This window comes from Rhinoderma darwinii, chromosome 2 (genome assembly GCF_050947455.1).
Source record: "Rhinoderma darwinii isolate aRhiDar2 chromosome 2, aRhiDar2.hap1, whole genome shotgun sequence".
Classification (NCBI taxonomy): Eukaryota; Metazoa; Chordata; class Amphibia; order Anura; family Rhinodermatidae; genus Rhinoderma; species Rhinoderma darwinii.
In genome coordinates this window covers 284,600,412-284,622,664 of record NC_134688.1, presented here as the reverse complement: position 1 = coordinate 284,622,664, position 22,253 = coordinate 284,600,412, and the positions used below count along the sequence as shown (strand labels likewise).

General features: G+C 44.5%; 1 protein-coding gene across 2 annotated transcripts; it reads left to right on the top strand.

Annotated features, from left to right (window-relative positions):
- Window positions 1-6,595: 6,595 nt before the first annotated feature.
- Window positions 6,596-11,239, top strand: C2H1orf216 (chromosome 2 C1orf216 homolog). 2 transcript variants are annotated; one of them, XM_075850558.1, is made up of 2 exons: window positions 6,596-6,886; window positions 10,006-11,239. In XM_075850558.1, exon 2 carries the CDS (start codon window positions 10,027-10,029, stop codon window positions 10,870-10,872), a length of 846 nt encoding a protein of 281 aa, XP_075706673.1. In that variant the 5' UTR covers window positions 6,596-6,886; window positions 10,006-10,026; the 3' UTR covers window positions 10,873-11,239. The 2 variants fall into 2 exon arrangements, with proteins under 2 accessions (XP_075706673.1, XP_075706672.1); XM_075850557.1 differs by having other exon boundaries at window positions 6,596-6,890.
- Window positions 11,240-22,253: the final 11,014 nt, after the last annotated feature.

The window sequence follows — 22,253 nt, the reverse complement described above, 5'->3', positions numbered from 1 at the left end:
TAGTGCCCCTGCACAGTATAATGTCCGCTTAGTGGACTCCACACAGTATAATGCCCCCTCCCCTAGCTGCCACACTAAGTATATTGCCCCATGTAGTACACCTACACAGTATAATGTCCGCTTAGTGGCCCCCACACAGTATAATGCCCCCCTCCCCTGACTGCCACACACAGCCCCCCTGTAGATAGTGCCCCCCTGTAGATTGTTCCATACAGCCTTCCTTTAGATAGTGCCATATCCCCCCACCTCCCCCTTGTAGACAGTGCCATACATCCCCCACCTCCCCCTTGTAGACTGTACCATACATCGCCCCATCTCTCCCTTGTAGACAGTGCCATACAGCCCCCACCTCCCTCATGTAGACAGTGCCATACAGCCCCCACCTCCTCTTGTAGATCATGCCATACAGTCCCCCACCTCCCCTTGTAGATCGTGCCATACAGCCCCCCCCCCCACCTCCCCTTGTAGACAGTGCCCCCCAAACAAACAAAAAAAAGTTGTACTCACCTAGGCCCCGTTTCCACGAAGAACTGAGCTGCTCCACGACGGGATCCTTGCGTCGGCCGGTGTGATCCTGTAGCCTAGTACAGAGTTTCCCCACATTTTCGGACTCGAGGCACCACTGGAAAAAAAAAATTTCCTCACGGCACCCCTACCAAAAATTGTTTCGAGAAAGACAGAAAACGGCTAAAAACAAGCACTACACTCGTAGGGTATGTTCACACAGCGTTTTTTGCAGGGCAAAAAAAATCTGCCTCAAAATTCTTTCAGGAACTGACAGCGTTGTGTGACCTTTTTTTTTTTTTTTGCCGTTTTTTTTAAGCTGTTGAAGCAAATGCAGAAGATGCAGGAAAAAAAGCTCCAAACGAGCGACGCTGGTATATACTGCCCCCTATTAATTTCAATTTGAGGTCAGAGGTGGAAACCACTTGAAGAACATCAGCCCCCCACTCTCAGTAAAATAATCATCAGCCCCCCACTCTCAGTAAAATCATCATCAGCCCCCCACTCACTGAAAAATTACCATCAGCCCCCAACTCACAGTAAAATGACCATCAGTCCCCCACTCACAGTAAAATGACCATCAGCCTGCCACTCACAGTAAAATGACCATCAGCCCCCCACTCACAGTAAAATAAGCTTCAGCCCCCCACTCACAGTAAAATGACCATCAGCCCCCCACTCACAGTAAAATGACCATCAGCCCCCCACTCACGGTAAAATAACCATCAGCCCCCCACTCACAGTAAAATGACCATCAGCCTGTCACTCACAGATTCCAACTGTAGATAGTGCCACACAGCCCCCTTGTAGGTAGTGCCCCACAGCCCCCTGTAGGTAGTGCCACACAGCCCCCTGTAGGTAGTGCCACACAGCCCCCTTGTAGATAGTGCCACACAGTCCCCTTGTAAGTAGTGCCACACAGCCCCTTGTAGGTAGTGCCACATAGTCCCCTTGTAGGTTGTGCCACAAAGCCCCCTTGTAGGTTGTGCCACACAGCCCCCTTGTAAGTTGTGCCACACAGCCCCCTTGTAGGATGTGCCACACAGCCCCCTTGCAGGTAGTGCCACACAGCCCCCTCGTAGATAGCACCCCCTTCCTGTAGATAGCGGCACTGTAGCTACCTGAAGGAGCGGAATACCCTGTGGCCGGGGATTCCGCTCCTGGAGTGCTCTGCTTGATGTCTCTGTCCATATATTGACAGTGACATCAGGGGCAACTCCTGAAGCAGAATCCCCATCCACAGCGTTGCCAACGCTGTGACCAGGGATTCCACTCCAGGAGAAGCCCCTGTTGTCTGTGTCCATTTATGGACAGTAACGTCAAGGGCTTCTCCTGGAGTGGAATCCCCGGTCACAGAGTCGGCAACGCTGTGGACGGGGATTCCAATTCAGGAGTTGCCCCTGATGTCACTGTCCATATACGGACAGAGACATCAAGAGGAGCGCACCAGGAGCGGAACCCCCGGCCACACAGGGATTTCACTCCTTCAGGGAGCTACAGTGGCGCTAGTAGACTACAGAGATACCTCCCTGCTCTGCTATAGTACGCCACTGGCCGATGGACGGCACGGGCGCCCTCATGCCCAGTGTCGCCACCCATGCCACTTCCTGTTCTTCCGGAAATCCCCTCCTTCTGCCCCCACTGAGCCCTGGCACTTAGTCTCTCCACCTTGCCCCCTGATACTCACCAGCTATCTCTGCCTTGCCCCTCCAAAGAGACCCTACTAGTTTGCTCATCACCGCTGCCTTACCTCCCACCCCTTTACTTTTTGCCCGCCCCAATAGTGAGGGGGGCCCCAGACTCCTCGGCTGTATGGGGCAATGAAATTTCTGATGGCGACCCTGGTGCTGTATGTCACAGAGCGCCAGCAATGTAGAGAACGGTATTTTGGGTATGCGGGGACACAGATCAGATGGAAGATCAAAGTGCATCATGGGATCTGTAGTTTACTGAGCGTGCTGAAATGACAAGTCCAGACTATTATCCAGAAGTCTGTCAGCGGCTACAGCATTACGTCAGGGATGGGTGAGTAACACTGAAATTTGTTTTGCTGGAGGGAAAGTAGTTTGATCTTTATATAAATACTAGTATAGAAAACCCGTTACACGGGTTTGCTAGCAAAAGGAATGCAGTGGTCTGTTAATATATATATAAATGCTCCTCATAGCTACCCCCACACCGTATAATGCCCCCCATAGCTGCCCCCACACTGTATAATGCTCCCTATAGCTACCCCCACACAGTATAATGCCCCCACCAGCTCCTCCCACACAGTATAATGCCCCCCATAGATGCCCTCTCACAGTATAATGCCCCGCATATCAACTCCTCCCACAGTATAATGCCCCTCATAACTGCTCCCACAGTATAATGCCCCTCATAGCTGCCACACACAGTATAATGCCCCCCATAGCTTCCCCCACACAGTATAATGCCCCTATAGTTGCCCCCACAGTATAATGCCCCCCACAACTGCCCCCACAGTATAATACCCCCCATAGCTATTCCACATCGTATAATGCCCCCCACACTGTATAATGCTCCCTATAGCTGCCCCCACACAGTATAATGCCCCCCACCAGCTCCTCCCACAGTATAATGCCCCCATAGCTGCCCCCTCACAGTATAATGCCCCGCATATCAACTCCTCCCACAGTATAATGCCCCTCATAACTGCTCCCACAGTATAATGCCCCTCATAGCTGCCCCACACAGTATAATGCCCCCCATAGCTTCCCCCACACAGTATAATGCCCCTATAGTTGCCCCCACAGTATAATGCCCCCCATAGCTGCCCCCACAGTATAATGCCCCCCATAGCTGCCCCCACAGTATAATACCCCCCATAGCTATTCCACATCGTATAATGCCCCCCATAGCTGCCCCCACACTGTATAATGCTCCCTATAGCTGCCCCCACACAGTATAATGCCCCCCATCAGCTCCTCCCACAGTATAATGCCCCCATAGCTGCCCCCTCACAGTATAATGCCCAGCATATCAACTCCTCCCACAGTATAATGCCCCTCATAACTGCTCCCACAGTATAATGCCCCTCATAGCTGCCCCACACAGTATAATGCCCCCCATAGCTTCCCTCACACAGTATAATGCCCCCACAGTATAATGCCCCCCATAGCTGCCCCCAGTTTAATGCCCCCCATAGCTGCCCCCACACAGTATAATGCCCCCCATAGCTTCCCCACACTGTATAATGCCCCCCATAGCTGCCCCCACACAGTATAATGCTCCCCATAGCTTCCCCCACACAGTATAATTCCCCCACAGTATAATGCCCCCCATAGCTGCCCCCATAGTTTAATGCCCCCCATAGCTGCCCCCACACAGTATAATGCCCCCCATAGCTTCCCCACACTGTATAATGCCCCCCATAGCTGCCCCCACACAGTATAATGCCCCCCATAGCTTCCCCCACACAGTATAATGCCCCCACAGTATAATGCCCCCCATAGCTGCCCCCACAGTTTAATGCCCCCCATAGCTGCCCCCACACAGTATAATGCCCCCCATAGCTTCCCCCACACAGTATAATGCCCCCCATAGCTGCCCCCACACAGTATAATGCCCCCCATAGCTGCCCCCACACAGCATAATGCTCCCCATAGCTGCCCCCACACAGCATAATGCTTCCCATAGCTGCCCCCACAGTAAAATGCCCCCTCCCTCCCATACACAGTATAATGCCCCCTCCCTCCCATACAAAGTATAATGCCAACCCTCCCTCCCATACACAGTATAATGCCGCCTCTCCCTCCCATACACAGTATAATGCCCCCTTCCTCCCATAGACAGTATAATGCCCCCCTCCCTCCCATAGACAGTATAATGCCCCCCTCCCTCCCATAGACAGTATAATTCCCCCCTCCCTCCCATAGACAGTATAATGCCCCCTTCCTCCCATACACAGTATACTGCCCCCATATGTACAGACCAAATAAAAAAAATAATAACATACATACTTACTTCCCACGATAGGTGGAGGATCCTTTGCCTCCTCTTCACTGTGCTCAGTGTGCTATGAGCGGCTCGGTGAAGGCAGGCATGATGTAGTGACGTCATCGCGCCTGTCTGCACCGAATCACTCACATCGCACAGACTGGAGGAGCAGAAGGATCCTCCACCCGGCGGGGGAACGGGGATAGGTATGTTATTATTGTTCTATTAGGTCCGTACATATGGGGGCATTATATTGTGTATGGGTGGGAGATGGGGGCATTATAGCTACGCCACTAATCACTCACATCTCCTTCCTCAGTCTTCTGGCTGTGGGCGGAGCTAACTAGCAGTTGGGCTGTGGGCGGAGCTCTATGTGGGCGGAGCTCTATGTGAGCTTCAGACACCACGTCCTTCTCGGTTATATAATAGATCTTTAGACATATTTGTTGTTGTTTTTTAAACTTGTTCGCCAGATAACCCCTTTAAACAGAGGCCTAATAGTGGTATCCGTCACCCATAGACTCTAATGGTATTATGACCCCAGTTCATGACGTATCTGTTTTATCAGATACTATTATAGTCTATGGTGACGGATGCCACTGTTAGGAATCTGTCACAGCCTACATTTAACATATGCATCAGAAGATTTTCCCGGTGTCTACGTCAAATGCAGTGCAATAACATGATGTGAAGGTGGCCTACCTTATTCCATAAAGTTATTCAGTCTAGAAATAATTCAATAATTTACCACACTCCCAATTGGTATAACAACACTCCTTATTTTCAAAACCACACCCACAAATGTTAGGGAAACTGGACAGCTCCGCTGCTTACTGCCACTTCAGACATTGTAGCCCTGGCACATTTTTAGGATTTCATCACTGATGTAAATCTTTGTTTTTATGTATCTAATTATTGTGCAGTTGAATATAATATTTGTGCATGGACGCAGCAACTTAAAGGGGTTGTCCGAGATTTTTTTTTTAAGTACAGTTAGAAATACATTACACATATTAAAAATTGCATAATATACTTACCTGTGCAATCTTGCTTCTGTTCTCCGCTCTGGCTGCTTCTTCCTTCTGGTCACTTGAGCTCTGACGTCACCTTTTCAGCCGCCTCCACTGTCGTGTCGTATCCCGATCACATGGTCTCGCACCAGCGAGACCTCGGATGGTACACGACACATCACTTGTCACGTGGTGTAGATCGGCTTCTTCTGCTTCACATGCAGTAATGCGCATGCGCTGTCACTGCTGTTCTCGCAGTCCCTGCTTTTCTCGAGATAACAGCAGGGGTCGCGCATGCGCGTTACAACAGAACAAGCCGATACACACCACGTCACAAGTGACGTGTCGTGTACCCGGCAAGAATTCAAGATCAACAAAGCAGCAGAGCCGGAGCAGAGAGAGACGTCAACAATCAAGTTCCCGACGGCAGGATCTGGAAACGGGGCCACTTTGGAAAACGTAAGTATATTACAAATGTATTTTTTTTTTTAACTTAAATGATTTAATGGTGTTATTAAAAATATTCTGTTATCTCGGACAACCCCTTTAAGGCTTCAGAGAGGCTGACTATTGTGTTTCTCAAAGGGAACAGTGACAGGAAGTACAAAAAAATTTAGAATGCAGACTGTCCTACAAGCAGTGCCCCTTTTATTGTCTGGGTCGGTTAGTGTACCGGCAGTGGGACCCCCACCAATCACGAAGTATTGGCATACCTTAGCGATGTGCCATTACTTTGTGTGATGAGAATAAACCTGTGAATTTCTCACACCTATTAAATATGTGATGTATCTTTCTGTGCCTTCTACGATATACCTCAATATATTTTTCAGATGATACACTCATTCCTAAAGGGAAGAATTCCACCCCTACTGTGCTGGTGGACCGAGAACAGGAGATGTCTCCATGACCACAGGTGTAATGGTCAGTGTGAAATGACTAAACATTCAATAACTAGTTCCAGAATCAGAAGTCACATGCATTGGTTGTGCAAATTAAAGTTTACAATTTTAGTATTTGTAGTTATCAGTTGTGTACCGTCTTCTCTGTGTATTACACCATTGCCTTCTGTATGTCTAATAGAAATGCCACTGCCTATTTAGCACATGCACACATCTGGGGCTTCTCATTCCTCTGCATGGATTTACTAGATCTTAGCAGTAGATCTCTCAGCCAGTTTGTTCTGTTCTTTCTACATAACCTGGAGCAGTGTAGAGAACACACAACAATGGAGGGTTTCTTAGGAAATGACGAACATTGTTATGCCAGTATTTTAGCTTGCAGTGAATGTGCTATGATGGTCTGGTCTCATTGCACATAGGAAGTGTGTAACCACTGACGTGTTCCAGGAAATCATTCACATCCTTCAGCTGCAGCAGGAGGAGCAGCCTGGATCCTGGGAAGAACAGCCGCACTCTGTAGGTAGGTCTGTCCCTATCTGCTGCTGCTAAAAACATGGGGGACACAGTAACGAGGACACATCCTGACACGGTCATTATAATGCTAAGGCCACATGGTGACATGGTCATTATAATGCTCAGCATCTGGATGGGTGTGTATATTGTATAGGCTGCAATCCTGGATGTGGTCATCTATTATTAACAGGTTGTTTGCAGGGGGGGGGGGGGGAGTTGTGCTTTGGATCACTTATATAACACAGCTTTATTACACCTGATGAGTGATTGAGGATTATCCTATGCAGTAGCAATAGAGTGCTGTGTATCTATATATGCTATTTAGTGCATTTACTATGGATTTTAGTAGCTTTAAAAGGGGCATTGTTTTTCTTTACTACACCAAATATATGCAATAACATTGACGTCAGTGGATTCACCTTGTGGGTACACCATTCTGGTTTTCTGTTGTATTCCTATTCCATTTAAATTGAGTCCCTTCCTATGGAAGCATTCTCTCTCTCTCTCTCTCTCTCTCTCTCTCTCTCTCTCTCAATATATATATATATATATATATTTATATATATATATATATATATATATATATATATATATATATATATATATATATATATATGTATATGTGTGCGTGTTTCCTTGGAGAGACATTGGGAGATGCTGTATTACAGGATGCTGCAGCTGTCGCTGTCCTTTCAGCACCATGAAATCATTGCAGGAAGGAAGCAGTATCTGCAGCCAGCACCTCCCTCCTGTCTCCACTACACCAGCTCCCACTCACCATGTACAGACTATACAGATGCCATTTACCAAGGGCAACAAAACCAGCATCCTATAAAAATGCAGCTTGTCAAAGAGTTGCTAATGCACATGTGTGTAAATGTTTTCTGGAGGTTCCAAAACTAGAGACACGTGAGTTAAACATTAATCTGGACTCTCCATATTATATCAACAAATAATGAAAAATGACTATCCATAGTGTTGAGCTAGCTGTTTCACTGGGTATTGTTTAACATTAGCACATGGGCTATGTATGGTAAAACCACAAAACACGAAGAACATCAGATGCCCACTTTTGAGGGTTAAAAGATAATGGTGCCACACATGGGTTAACTGTGCAAAAAGTATTAGACATTAATTCCTTATAACTATGTCAGAAGACATTCATCAATGCTGTAAAATGTACTTAAGCACCATTTTAATAATGGCAAAATCATTTTTGGATGCACCCACAAATCAATGTGCCTTTGTAAACTATCACTATAATAACAGCCATGTCCTATAGTATCCTATGGCTGGATTTATGGCCAATTTGGTTATGTGATTAGCACCAAATAACATACAATATAACCACTTTGAGATGACCACCCAAAATTGAGATAAAATGGTATTTTGTGAGGTGGCTCCCTCAAAGAAGGCAAATAAACATACAATATAAGGACATTAAAAAAATCTGTCTTAGAAAGTCAATCACATAATCGCATCAAAGCTGTCATCAGACCTAAAGCCAACCATACACAGCTCAATTTTTCCACAATTGGAGGAGACCCTACTATGGAGAGACTCTACTATTTTCGTGCAAGCTGAGCAGCACGTCTGTACATCCCAAAAGCCTGACATTTAAAGAGGCTCTGTCACCAGATAATAAGTGCCCTTTTCTCCTACATAATCTGATCAGTGCTGTAACAATGAGAAGTATATGACGCTGATTGGTCGCTGATTAGTCAGGGTCATACACTCCCCTTCGCAACCCCCACTTGGTCAAAAGTAAAAACATGCCCAGTTGGTCATTAAGAAGCTAATTAGCATAAATCTAAAATTGCTCATAACTTGGTAAAAAATTATCGTTTTTCAAAATAAAAACCACTGCTGTTATCTACATTACAGCGCCGATCAGATTATGTAGGAGATAGAGCATTTATAATCTGGTGACAGAGCCTCTTTAAATGTCAGGCTTTTGGGATGTACAGACGTGCTGCTCAGCTTGCACGAAAATAGTAGAGTCTCTCCATAGTAGAGTCTCCTCCAAATGTGGAAAAATTGAGCTGTGTATGGTTGGCTTTAGGTCTGATGACAGCTTTGATGTGATTATGTGGTTGACTTTCTAAGACAGATTGCACGAAAATAGTGTTGGAAAATATAATATGTGATAACCTGATCTCTTTTTTTCCATAAAAAAGAATTAACTGTACTTTTAATATATGGCAGTGCACCTAAAGCCCAAGCTCAGCAGATGCCCCACTAACCACTGGTGTTCATACAAAGTGCTTCTTGTCTAGTTATATTAAGCCACACATAATTCAGGAAATGTGCCCTTTCTTAGAACAAAACAATACAATTATTTCAAATTTGCATACAAATTGTCACAATGCAGATTTGCCCCAGAGATGGAAGATGAGAGATTCATAGCCATGTAGAATTCTGAAAAGTTGGACTTGGAAAGTGTTGCCTGGGAAACATTGTGTTTACATATGTATATCTAGCATGTGACGCATGATTTACCACTCCTTACAAAACATAAATGGTTTTAGAAAGAAGAATATTTTATTTTTTAAAACAATAATACCCTTGTTTTAGGATTAGTGACCTCTTCATGTTGGGGGTGTCAAAGACCCTTGTGTCTTCTACAGAAACAAAGGTTCCTTCTGTCAATTTGATTATAGCTTCTATTTTAGTATCTTACTATTCATGTGACATTAAAGGATAAACTGTATCTTGTGCAAAACAACTATTTCATAGCCCAAAATAAACATTTAAAATATAAAGCCTTTCAACTTTAAGTCAGGCGGCACAATTTATAAGTCAGTCATCTATAAACTTTAAAACCAATATAGATTTGACATCTCGTTTATATTATCATGTGTTTTAAGGCCAAATGTAATTCATCCTAAAACTTCTATACAGTTCTTGACATGTGAGATCTTTTTTTGGAAAACTATCCTGGGTGGTGAGAGCTGCAATTACGGTTTATGTGTAAATTGTACAGTCATAATAAAGTTTTAAAGTTTATTAGTTTTCCCTTTACTAAACAATATTTTCTTTTCTACAGATGTGTAATACTGTACATAAAAATACAACAAATATAAATTCATGAGAAACTGACTTTTATACATTTAATTTAACAGGAAAGAACTGATTGTACCAAGATGTTTGCCATTCAGAAACCTGAAACCAGCCCTCACCACTCTCCATTTATTGACACCAAGCCTCTGGGAAGCAAACCATTTCCTAGTGACAAAGAGAGGAAGCAGGATACTAACTTCAACATTTTGGAGGAGACATATGATAAAAATGAAAATTGGAGAGAGGAGAAGAAAGATGAAGGTAACCAGGAAGATAAATTACTTGAAGCCAGTGACACGGTTTCATTAGAAGATAACAGAACCAATCTAAAGAAGAATGCAATGGTAAAAATGAGGTCTGCTAAGTCTGAAGGCATCAGCTTGTCTTCAACAGAGGAAGAAGTTAGGAGCCCCCCAGAAGGGGCAGAAATATTGCAGTTAGTGGTGGACACGCCAGCTGGAGAGACAACAAAGGGGTGCAACGAATGGCCAGGATCCCCATTAGAAGACAACGGTTATGCTAGCAGTTCACTTAGCATTGACAGTCCTGACAGTATTACAGGCATTATATGGGAGGACACCACAGCCCCTACTTTAACATCCACTCAACAGGAAGATCCTGAAATGGAGAACTCGGAAGATGAATCCTCATCAGATTCAGAATCCCTCACACTGACACTGACAGGAGCTTTCCAGAGTCTACAAGACCAGGAAAAACTAAAGGAGCAAGAAAAGGAAAAACACCATGCACAATTAACAATGTATAGGAGGCTGGCTCTTCTGAGATGGATCAGAAGCCTTCAACAACGTGTGAAGGATCAGCAGAACAGGCTTCAAGAGAGTTTTGATACTATCCTAGACAACCGCAAGGAGATCTTGAGGTATATCCAGCATGGCTGCAATAAGTCACCAACAAAGGAAAAAGCATGAGAAAATCATACCATCCTTCATTACTCATCTGAATTTTCTTCAATCTTGAACTCTGAGAGTGGTCGCAAAAGGATATTGTGTTATGTGAAGCAAAGGCTAGAAAGAGAATATATTAAAGACCGATATCACTGCTTTTACATACCAAACCAAATACTGGAACTTGGAGAGTCACTGCTATATTTGCTCAATTTCATGATGTAAAAGAAAAACAAGTAATAAAGTGGCAACAAATATGTTCACCACCATATAGAAAAGTCTACATAGCATTATATTAGTTCAATATATTTTTTATATAAATGTTACCATTAAAAGTCCTCCTTGTAATCAAGTGTACAATGGTATAATACATTAAACAACTAAACATCAACATGTACACCGTTTTGTATTGGACATCAAAGCTTGCAATATTTTCAATATACATTTTTTGGCCTATCTATTGAGCATATCATGTTTACAATTTAAAGTGTGATCATAGTACCATGTGATTTTTCTTTCTTTAGGAATATATGAGATTGTTGCCTTCTAGAAACATATTTTATATCACTTCAATTTATTAATGTATTCATTTAAAATTCAAAGTAGGAAGTCAAACTGGTCCAAGCTTTGTCGAGCTAATACAAGCAATTGGTCTTATATAACTACCTGCTTAATAATGATCTCTTCAGAAATAGCAAGATCATTATCATGCAGGTTGGAAAATGCAGTTGAAGATGACTACCAACAGACAGTGAACTTGCAATAAGGCAAACTGTAGAAGACCTTGCAAGTGTCTAAAAAAACACACTATGGTACAAAAGGACCAGATATCAAGTGGTCAAATATACATAAAAATCAGATATTAATCCAGTTCCTAGACCCTAAGGTTCAAAGTCCCATATACAAATCTTTTAGAGATCCCACGGATGAGGCTTTATTCTTTTTTTTTTTGCAGCATGTTGGAACATATCTTCCTGCAATAATTCTCTCTTCAGAAATGATTCATACAGTAGCTCCTCACACATTGTCTAAAGGGGGTTTTAGACTGGGCGATTATTGGGCAGAAGAGCGTTCATAGAACGCTCATTGCCAATAATTGTCCTATGTAAACAGGGCAGCGATCAGCAGATGAACGAGCAAACGCTCGATCATCTGCTGATCGTATCGTTTTAAAAAAGTTAAATATTATCGTTGTCGGCAGCACATCTCCCTGTGTAAACAGGGAGTCGCGCTACCGACATGATAATAATGTATGGGGAAGAGCGATTGGAGTTACGATTGCTCGTCCCAATACATAGCTCCTTATGACAGGAGCAGACGAGCGCCAATCGACGATGTCTGGTTGATCGGCGTTCGCTGCACTGGCCAAAATTGGCCCGTGTAATAGGGGCTTAACTCTAGCCTCACAAAGATATAAAATAGGACTGTGTATGACCCACTTTAGTGACACGGTGGTAATTCATAACTACGAAAGGTAATACAAATAAAGGCTCATCATTGACTTATTGCAGTTCCAGGTTTGTTAAAAAATTTTGGGCAGGGAAAATGGATTCAGCAGAAGGGGATGTGGCAAAATGGTTAGACTAACACCGAGTTTTACAATTTTTTTCTTGATGTGGTAGTGCGGATTAAAAAAACGCTTCTTGCCTCAATTATTTTGAAAAATGTTTTATCTGTTAAAAGAGCTTGGCCTTCCTTTCTCATGAAGCGTGAATGATGTACTAAGTGTTATCCACCACTTTCTTCTAGTATTTGTGAAAGCGACTGTACTTCGCTAGGGAACACAGCAAAATCTTTGCCGCTCCTGCAAACTGGAAGGCTATGTTCACACAGGGTGGATAGGCTGCATAAAAAAAACTAAGAAAAGCGTATCCGCCCTGTGCGCTGCAGGGAATTCTGGACGAAAAACTGCTGCGGAAAACTGCATATGAAAAAAAAGTTTCATATTTACGACTCATCCCTCTGCCGTCCGGCAGCCCATCCTCCTGGGATGATGTTTCATCACATGTGACCGCTGCAGCTTGTGTATAAGATTTTTTTTCTGAGCTGTGTTTTTTAGCAGCTGAATCGCTGCTTTTCCACCAAAAAAACACAACATCTGCTTTGTTTTGCGGGTTTTAACTCCCATTTAATTCAATGGGGAAAACCTGCAACAAATAAGCAGTGATTACACAAATACAATTGACATGCTGCGGATTAAGAAAACGCACCGCAGGTGAATTTCTGAGCGGTGTTTCCGCTCAGCATTTACATAGCGTGTGAATGAGATTTCTTCAAAACTCATCCACTTAGCTGCTACTGTATTATGCTATGGATTTTCCACGACTAAATCTGCTGCGGAAAATCCACAGTATTTACGCTACATGTAAACTCACCCGAATACTGCGCAGACAGAACACCAGTCTTCATGGGAAGTGTCGTTTAATATTAGCATCTGTAAGAGCTCATGCACACGTCCATATTATGTATCTGTGCTGTATAGACCGTTAGTGCAGGGCCCATAGAAATCTATGGACCAAAACTGTACCAACATATGCCTTCAATTTCACATGTAAGCATAGAGAGTATTTTTTAGCTCAGTAATTCACATGGAACTGTAACAATGAAACTAAACTAATATACACAGTCGAGTCACATTATTATGACCACCAGCAAATATCCAGGGTAACCTCCGTGTGCAGCACGGACAGCAGCTAGACGGGCTGGGAGTGACTCAATAAGGTGCTGGTTGGTTGTCACAGGTATCTGGAGCCATGCTGACTGCAGTGCATCCAACATTTGCTGGTGCGTGTGTGGCGGAGCTTCCAAAGAGTGAACAACATGATCAAGGTGGTCCCACAGATGCTCAATTGGGTTCAAATCTGGCAAATTAGGGGGCTAGTGATGTACTTGTAAGTTTTGGTTGTGGTCTTCCAACCACTGTCAGACATTTCTAGCCATGTGACATGTCGCATTGTCTTGCTGGAAGATTCCATCAGCCCCAGGGAAGACAAGCCGCATGTATGGGTGGACGTGGTCTGCAACGATGGATTCATGCCCAAATGAGTTCAGAGTGCCTCCCACATGGATGAGTGGGCCCAGAGAATGCCATTAAAAAATATTCCTCAGACAATAACGCTACCTCTACCAAATTGTGTTCTTCCGACAATGGTTGCAAGGTGTTTGTTCTCTGATGTTTCTCGCCTGACACGCCAACGTCCATCCGTTCGATGAAGCAGAAAACTTGACTCATCGGAGAAGGCAACCATTTGCCAATCATCGGTGGTCAATTCCCATAAGGCTGTGCAAATTGCAGCCTTTTTTTCCGATGCACATTTGTTAGCATAGGAGCAGTGACCATCCGTCTGCTTCCGAGCCCCATACGCAGTAGGGTTCGCTGAAGTGTTTTAGACAAACGTCTGGTAGTCCCCTGGTTGATCTTCACGGTGAGCTTCTTCACTGTAGCGTGTCATTCGGCTCACACGCACCTTCGTAGCCAACATTCACCTCTCACATCAATGGCACGTGGTGCTTCGCAGTTTCCATCTCGGTTATTCCCAATGGTGCCATTTGTCTACTCGCGATACACTTTCACCCCAGCAGCACGCAAACAGTTCCCAAACTGCGCTGTTTGAGAAATACTGTCACCCTAGGGCTCGAAAGCCAATAATCATCCTTTTTGCAACTCTGATAAATCTCCCCTTTTACCCATGACAACAACGAGTGATATGTGTTCAGACAGCCTATCATACACCTTATATACCCACCAAGCCAGCCCACGACACATCCCTCCCTTCATGGGCTACACGCAGCAGAGGTCAAGAGTAGGAGGTGGTGATAATAATGTGACTTGACTGTGTATATTCATATATCATTCTGAGAAAAATATACAGTTTAAAATTCATCCTCTTTTGAGTCATCCTTTAACGCTGTCCGCAGAATTGTTAAAACATTATGTGTTCGAAATACGATATATAAAATCAGTAAGATGTAAATATTCTCCACCCAAAAATATTTTCCAATATAATAGTTGATTGATATAACCATTCCACACTTCATGTGCAACATTACTTAATAAAGTGCTAGTGTCTATTACAAAAGTATACACCATATACTGTGATTATGTAATCAATTCACAAATGGCAAAGTCATCAATATCCTGTCTAAAATGTTGTAAGTTCTGAAAGTTCTGATCTGTTAGTTCTACCCCTTTCGGCTGTAAGTGTTATTACGGTGAAGTGGGGCATCTAGGAGTAACAGGTGCTCAGTCATGAAGACATAGACCACACAAATTCACTGAGTGCAACCAGCGAGTGCTGAGGTATGTGGCGTATAAACATCGTCTATCCTCTTTAGCATCACACACTGCAAAGTTTCAAACTGCCTCTGAAAGTGATATCAGCACAATACGTTTCAATCAGGAGCTTCATGGCATGGGCTTCCATGGTCGAGCAGATGCACACAAGCCTACGATCACAATTCACAATGCCAAACAGCTGGAATGGTGTAAAGCACGCTGCCACTGGACTCTGGACCTATGCAAATGAACTCTGGAGTGTATGAATGAAACAATCTGGGTTTGGCAAATGGCCGGAGAACACTACCTACCAGAATGCATAGTGCCTATTGTAAAATTTGGTGTAGGAGCTATATGGTCTGGGTTGATTTTCGGGGTTTGGGACTCTTATTTCCAGTGAAAGGTAATGTTAATGCTACAGCATACAAAGACGTTTTAGACAATTTTATGCTTTCAACTTTGTGGTAACAGTTTGGATAAGGCCATTTTTGGTTTTAGGATGACTGTGACCATGTACAAAGCAAGGTCCATAAAGTCATGGTGTGATAAGTTTGATGTAGAGGAACTCGAATGGTCTAAGCATAGCCCTGACTTCAACCGCATCAAACACCTTAGGTATGAATTGGAACACGAATTTGGTGCCAGACCATCTTGCCCCAAATCAGTGCCTGATCTCACAAATGCTCTTTTGGCTAAATATGCACAAATTCCCATGGACACACTCCAAAATCTTGTGGAAGGAGGCTATTATAGCCACAAAACGGGGCCCAACTACATATGCAATGTAAACTTTCACAAATTTCTTGTTGCAGAAGGGTAAGGTAAAAAACAAACAAAAATAGGACATAAGAAGAAAAACAAGTTTTTTTATACAAGGCTAAGAATTACACTTGGTTGTCAACACTTCACCAATTTACTCTCTTTACTCTCTTTTTCTTCTACTTTTCCTCTGATTTTATTACTTAAAGCTGACAGTTAAAATACTATTCTAAATTTTTAAGGCGACAGAGCTTTGGAGAATATGTTTGCTAAATTAATTCCCAACCACAATAGGTGTTTAATCTGTCCTATATTGATTGCAGTACAGCAATAAGATTTAGTAGCCATGTTGATAGCCACAGGGCAATGTGTAGTTTCCTAAACAGAAGCTGTAAGGGACTGAGGCTGCAGTGATAACCTTCTTCAGGCACAGGAGAATGGACTAGATGTAGACTAAAACAGTGTCGATGCTGCCTCAGGCTCAGTGCCTGCATTTTATCCCACTGATAAGGGATACTGAAGGGCTGATGGCCTAGGGCAGAGGAGAAGCTTAAACCTCTCTTTATGTGTATGGCTGTGTGCAGGCTACTGGAATAGGAAGTAAGTGAAGGGTGTTAAGAATATAGCCTCAGGTAATTTGGACGATATACCTTCTTTCACTTTTTCTTGTTTCCTTACTGGTAATATTTATGTCATTATTATCTGCTCAGTACATATTGAGTAGTTTTATAAATACTGTATATAAGAAGACAATAGTGTGGACGATATTTAATACACTAGTAGTTTACAATTTTCTCTGATATTTTTACTAATTATTTATAATTAAATTATTTACAACATTACATAAACGCCGGGGATCTAAAGTTTTTGGGTCACATCAGGAATTAATGTTGAACCATAATTCAAACATGTAAAAACGAAATCTTCAAAACTACACCAAGACTCCACCAAGAATGACATTTAGTCTATGTCTAGTGACTTATGGGTTTAATAACTTATGGACCTGGAAGACATCGCCTGACAACGAGGACTGGAGTGGGAGCCAGCAGCTCTTCTCACACAGTGAGTAAAGTGTCTGAAACTGCTGATTATGTATGGCCCTGTTCACACAGAGTATTTTGCAGGCAGAAAAAATCTGCCTCAAAATTCCTTAAAGAATTTTGAGGCAGATTTTGACCTGCCCACACTATCTTGCCGCGTTTTTTGCTGCGTTTTTTGCCCGCGGCGATTGAGGACCGCAGACAGAAAGTGCAGCGAAAAATGCATTTTCTGCCTCCCATTGATTTCGATGGGAGGTCAGAGGCGGAGCCGCGGCAAGAAAAGACGTGCTGCTTTTTATTTTTTCCGCGACTGGCTCTCATTGATTTCAGATGAAATCAATGGAAGGCAGTTTTGGACGTTTTTTGGCACTGATTCTGACGCATTGTCCGAGTCAATATCAAGGCCCAAAAACTCTGTGAACTGGTCTTTATTCTTAGGGTAGGAACACACTAGGCATGAACGCTGCGGATTTTATGCAACACATTTCAATGCAGAAAATCCACAGCGTATAACAGTAGCAGCAGAGTGGATGAGATGTGAACAAATCAAATCCACACACAGTGAAAAAAATTGACCTGCAGTGTGGTTTTTTTAAGCTACAGCATGTCAATTTATTCTGCAGAATCGCTGCTCCTTTGTTGCGGAAATGCTCTGGTTCTGCCGCAAAAATCCTAAATCAGAAAAAAAAAGTATTTTTGTATTTAAAATGTATAAAAAAGTTTAGACTTACCCCGGCCGTAGTCTAGGCAACGCGATCCTCTATTCTTAGCGCAGCCCGGCCTCCTGTCATGACGTTTCATCCCATGTGACTGCTGCAGTGGTCACATGGTCTACAGCGTCATCCCAGGAGGCGGGGCTACTTTCAGAAGAGAGAGACGCGTCGCCTAGACTACGGCCGGGGTAAGTTTGTTTCCCTGCAGGATTTCCGCAGTGGACATGCCTCACAAAACCTGCACCACTATTTGGTGCGGTTTTGCTGGCGGAATTCCCTCCGGCTACCGAGGCGGATAAGCTGTGTAGTTTTACTCAGCATATCCGCCTAGTGTGTCCCTTGTGATGCGCTCCTGGAGCTGCTGCCTGTCTCTAAATAGGCAGTTGGTCCAGAAGAATTTAAAAATATATATATATTTTTTTGTAAACCAGCTTCAAGAAATACAAAACTTTTGTGTTAGGCCTTGTTCACATCTGCGTTTGCGTTTCGTTAAAACCAAAGACACCCCAATGGAAATCCGACAAAACCCATTAAAGTCAATGGGTTTAGTTGGCGGCAGGTGTTGTCTGTTGTGCAACGGAACAGGTGCTTCTTATTTTTTTGTTGTTCTGCTCTGACGGAGGAGAATAACGGAAAGCTGAACGCAGGTGTGAACCCAGCCTTACATTTTGGGCATTTTGCGTAAAATAAAACTTGCACTCCCATGCAGGCGGAGCTTGTACGGAGCGGCGGTCAAGCATGTACTCTGCTGTTTCTGTCATTCCCATACACTTTGAATCAAATGGAAACGTGCACGCTTGACCGCCGCTCAATTCAATGTCCCCCTCACTGTGGGGGGTGCAGTGAGGAGGATCTGGGGGTTTGGGACCCCCGTTCTTATGAACACAAAAAAAAAAGAATTAAATTGTAAAATTATTTTTAACCTACCTGCTGGCCTGACTTTCTTGCTTCCCTCTCTGTTCCCTCGTTCTGGTCCCAGTTGTCCGGGATCCAAGATGGCTGCTACTGTCTCAGACTTGCATGTGGAGAGCGTTGCCTGCCAGTCTGAGGCATGTCCCCACCTCCTTCACTGCTCTCGGAAGGACAAGCACCGATGATGTCAGCGCTGTGTCCATCTATTCTGACACTTCTCCTGCTGGGTCCTTGACAGGGTCTGCGGCTGCAGCAACATCCTCACTAACAGCGCGTCAGTGGAGGACGGAGGAAGACAGCACCCGGGTTGTCAAGAATCATCTTCTGTATGTAAGTATATCACATTGTATGCTGGTAACGGTCTTATATGTTTCATTGTCTGTGTTTTTTTTTTACAGGTTTCAGTATCTTGGACTACGTAAGATCGTCGTGGTATCGAATTTTTACCAATAAAATGGTCAAAGCGGGCTGTAGGGGGAAAGGTTATTTCAATGAAGTGGTTTTTATGCATTTTTCCACTGTATAACACTTGACTCCGGAGCAACTGCTAATTTCATCCAGCAGGATCTAGTGGATCGTTTACATCTACGCACAGTTCTTCTGGAAAGACCCCTGGCTGTTGCCTCTGTGAATGGTCTACCATTGCCCGATCCGATTGTGTTCATCATGGAGCCGTTGACACTATGGGTCGGAGCTCTTCACTCGGAGCAGATCAGCTTCCTTGTACTACCTAAGGCTATCAATCCTATCCTGCTGGGTCTGCCATGGCTTCGCCTACACGCCCCGATTATTCATACAAGTTTGCTCCCAGGTTCCTTGGTCCTTTTGAAGTTCTGCAACAGATAAACCCTGTCTCCTACCCTCAGAATCCCCAACTCCTTTCATGTGTCCCTCCTGAAACCAGTGGTCCTGAACCACTACAGCAAGAGTTCTAGTTCCACAGCTGCTTCCAGCGGTTCTTCTGATGTGTTCAAGGTGAGGTAGATCCTGGACTGCAAAAGGGTAGGAGGTAGGACTTTCTATTTGGTGGACTGGAGAGGGTTTGGTCCTGAGGAGAGGTCCTGGAAGCCGGAGGAGAACCTCAGCGCTCCTGCTCTTATTAAGAAATTCCTCTCTCGCTCTGGCTCCAAGAAGAGGGGGCGTAAGGGGGGGATACTGTAGCATCCATGGCCGTGGGCCGTCGGGTTAGCTCACCCCCGACGCCCGCAGCCATGGATCTGTGAGCGCTGGTTCCCATCTCCTTCCTAGGAGACGCCAGCGCTCACTTCCGCTCTGGTTCGCTGTGTCCCGTAGGGTGCGCTTGTGCCTGCTCTTAAAGGGCCAGCGCGCCCACATGAAAACAATCATCATCAGCAACCCACATGATTTCCAGAACTATAAGAGGGACCCAGCCCTTCTGATCCTTGCCTGAGCATTGTTAGTATATCCCAAGTCTGTCTTGCAAATGGTCCCTTAGTGTTTCCCATTCCATTTGTTACCCGTGCCCTGTTACCTGTTCCTGTATCCCGTGCTGTGTTCTTGTTCCTGTGCCTACTAGTGTTGGAGTCATGTCCTACTGCACCTGCTGTCGTTTGCCACGTCCAGTGTCTTCTGCCACGTCCAGTGTCTTCTGCCACGTCCAGTGTCTTCTGTCACATCTTGTACTGACCGCCATGTCTGGTGCAACCTGCTGCACCGACCTCCATCCGTGCTGAAGTGTTATGAACTGCTATAGACTTTTGTATAGACTGAGACCTGGTCTGCTGCCTCTCCGCTATGGCGGAGCAGCCTAGTGGGTCCACATACCCTGTGACCATGACATATACATCTCTGCACTGTTCAGAAGAAGAGTTTTTATTTTCTTTCTGTTAGCAAGTGCAGAGAAGATAAGACGGGACGGGAGGGTGCTTGCGGAAGACGGAGCAGTCTTAGTCTTATCTAAAGTTAGGCTTGGTTCACATCTGCATTAGGGCTCCGTTCCCACATTCCATCGGAGCTTTCCGTCGGAACGGAGCCCTGACAGACACAATGACAGATCCGGTGCCAATAGTTTCCGTTTGTCTCTGTTGTGCAAGGGTTCCATCATTTTGAGGAATCAATAGCGTAGTCGACTACGCTATTGATTCCGTCAAAATGACGAAACCCTTACACAATGGAGACAGATGGAAACCATTGGCACCAGATCCGTCACCATTGAAATCAATGGAAATGGAAACCTATGGTTTCCGTTTGTGTCTGTCAGGGCTCCGTTCTGATTGAAAGCTCCGACGGAACGGAGCCCTAGCGCAGATGTGAACGAAGCCTAATTCAGCAGTTCAGCTCTCAGGTTACAGCATCCTGAAAGTCTTTGCAGGAGGGAAAGGGGAGAATCACCCAGGCACAGAGATCAATGTGTACAGCAAATTCATCCTAATGACAGGGAAGTTAGAGCACAGCAGCGCATGCAAGTCCACCAATGCTGCGTGATACAGCACGGAGTGTGGCAGCGTGAATATAATGACTCCTCCTCCTTAGTACAGACCAGTCAGCGTTAGTGTGGTAAGGAGGGCCTCCGGGCCCCCCTGGCTTAGAGGCCGGGTCGCAAGTGCGACCGTTGCGATCCCTATAGCTACGCCACTGATGGATGCCATACAGTAGCACAGGGCTGCCATCAGGAATTTCAGGGCCCCATACAGCTAAATTCTCTGGGCTCCCCTACCGTGGCACCACCCGTTTACGATACTCTGTCCAGCACCATATCACGCTCTTTGTGTGATACATAACTAATAACTTTTTATTTGGCAGAAAGATTTTGAAGCCTGCCACCATGACAAGGTAGATTAATTTGGCAGGGCCCTACTCTACTCTAACGTAAAAATATATAGACTTTATTCCTTTTTCTGCAGATTTAATGAATATAATTCTTAAAGGGGTTTCCCAGCCCCTAAAAATTTATGCCCGATCCTCAAGATAGGCCATCAATAGTTGATGGGTCGGGGTCCAACTACCGGGACCCCTGCCGATCAGCTCTTTTGAAGGGAGTGTAGCGCTTGTATGAGCGCTGCTTCCCCTTCATTTCTACTTGCTCACTGTGAATCGTCGACACAGATGTAGTGCAATTCAGAGTATTGCAGCCTTCTCACATTCACTTCATTGGGAGAGGGCTGCAATACTGTGAATCGCCGCTACATCAGGGTCGACGATTCACAGTGAGCAAGTAGAAATGAAGGGGTAGCAGAGCTCGTACCGACCCCAAAACTATTGATAGCCTATCCTGAGGATAGGTCATCAATTTTTAGGGACTGGAAAACCCCTTTAAAAGGAACCTTTTAGCACACTCATTCTGCCCTAACAATGGACACAAGCCAGTGCTAAAGCTATGACTTCTCTTATATGACGCGGCACTTTAGAGTAACACATAGTTTAGTTTAATCACCTGTCACTATATCATACTGCCCGCAGTTAGGGCAACATTAACAGGCCGACAGGTTCACATAAACAAAATAGAAGATACAGGATTTGTTTTGGTTCAAACCCAATCTATGATCAAAAATAGATACATAAGAGCAGAGGAGAAAAAGGTTGTTAAAACAGTGGCATAACAATTGCGGTCACAAGGGGTGGGTCGACCTGAAATGGGCTAGCCCTCCATAAAACCGGATCCTCGTATTTAACGAAGCGTTAGGACGGTGTATGCTGTCTCTTATATAATTTCCTAATGCTGCCCGGCCGGATGTGGCAGTTGGC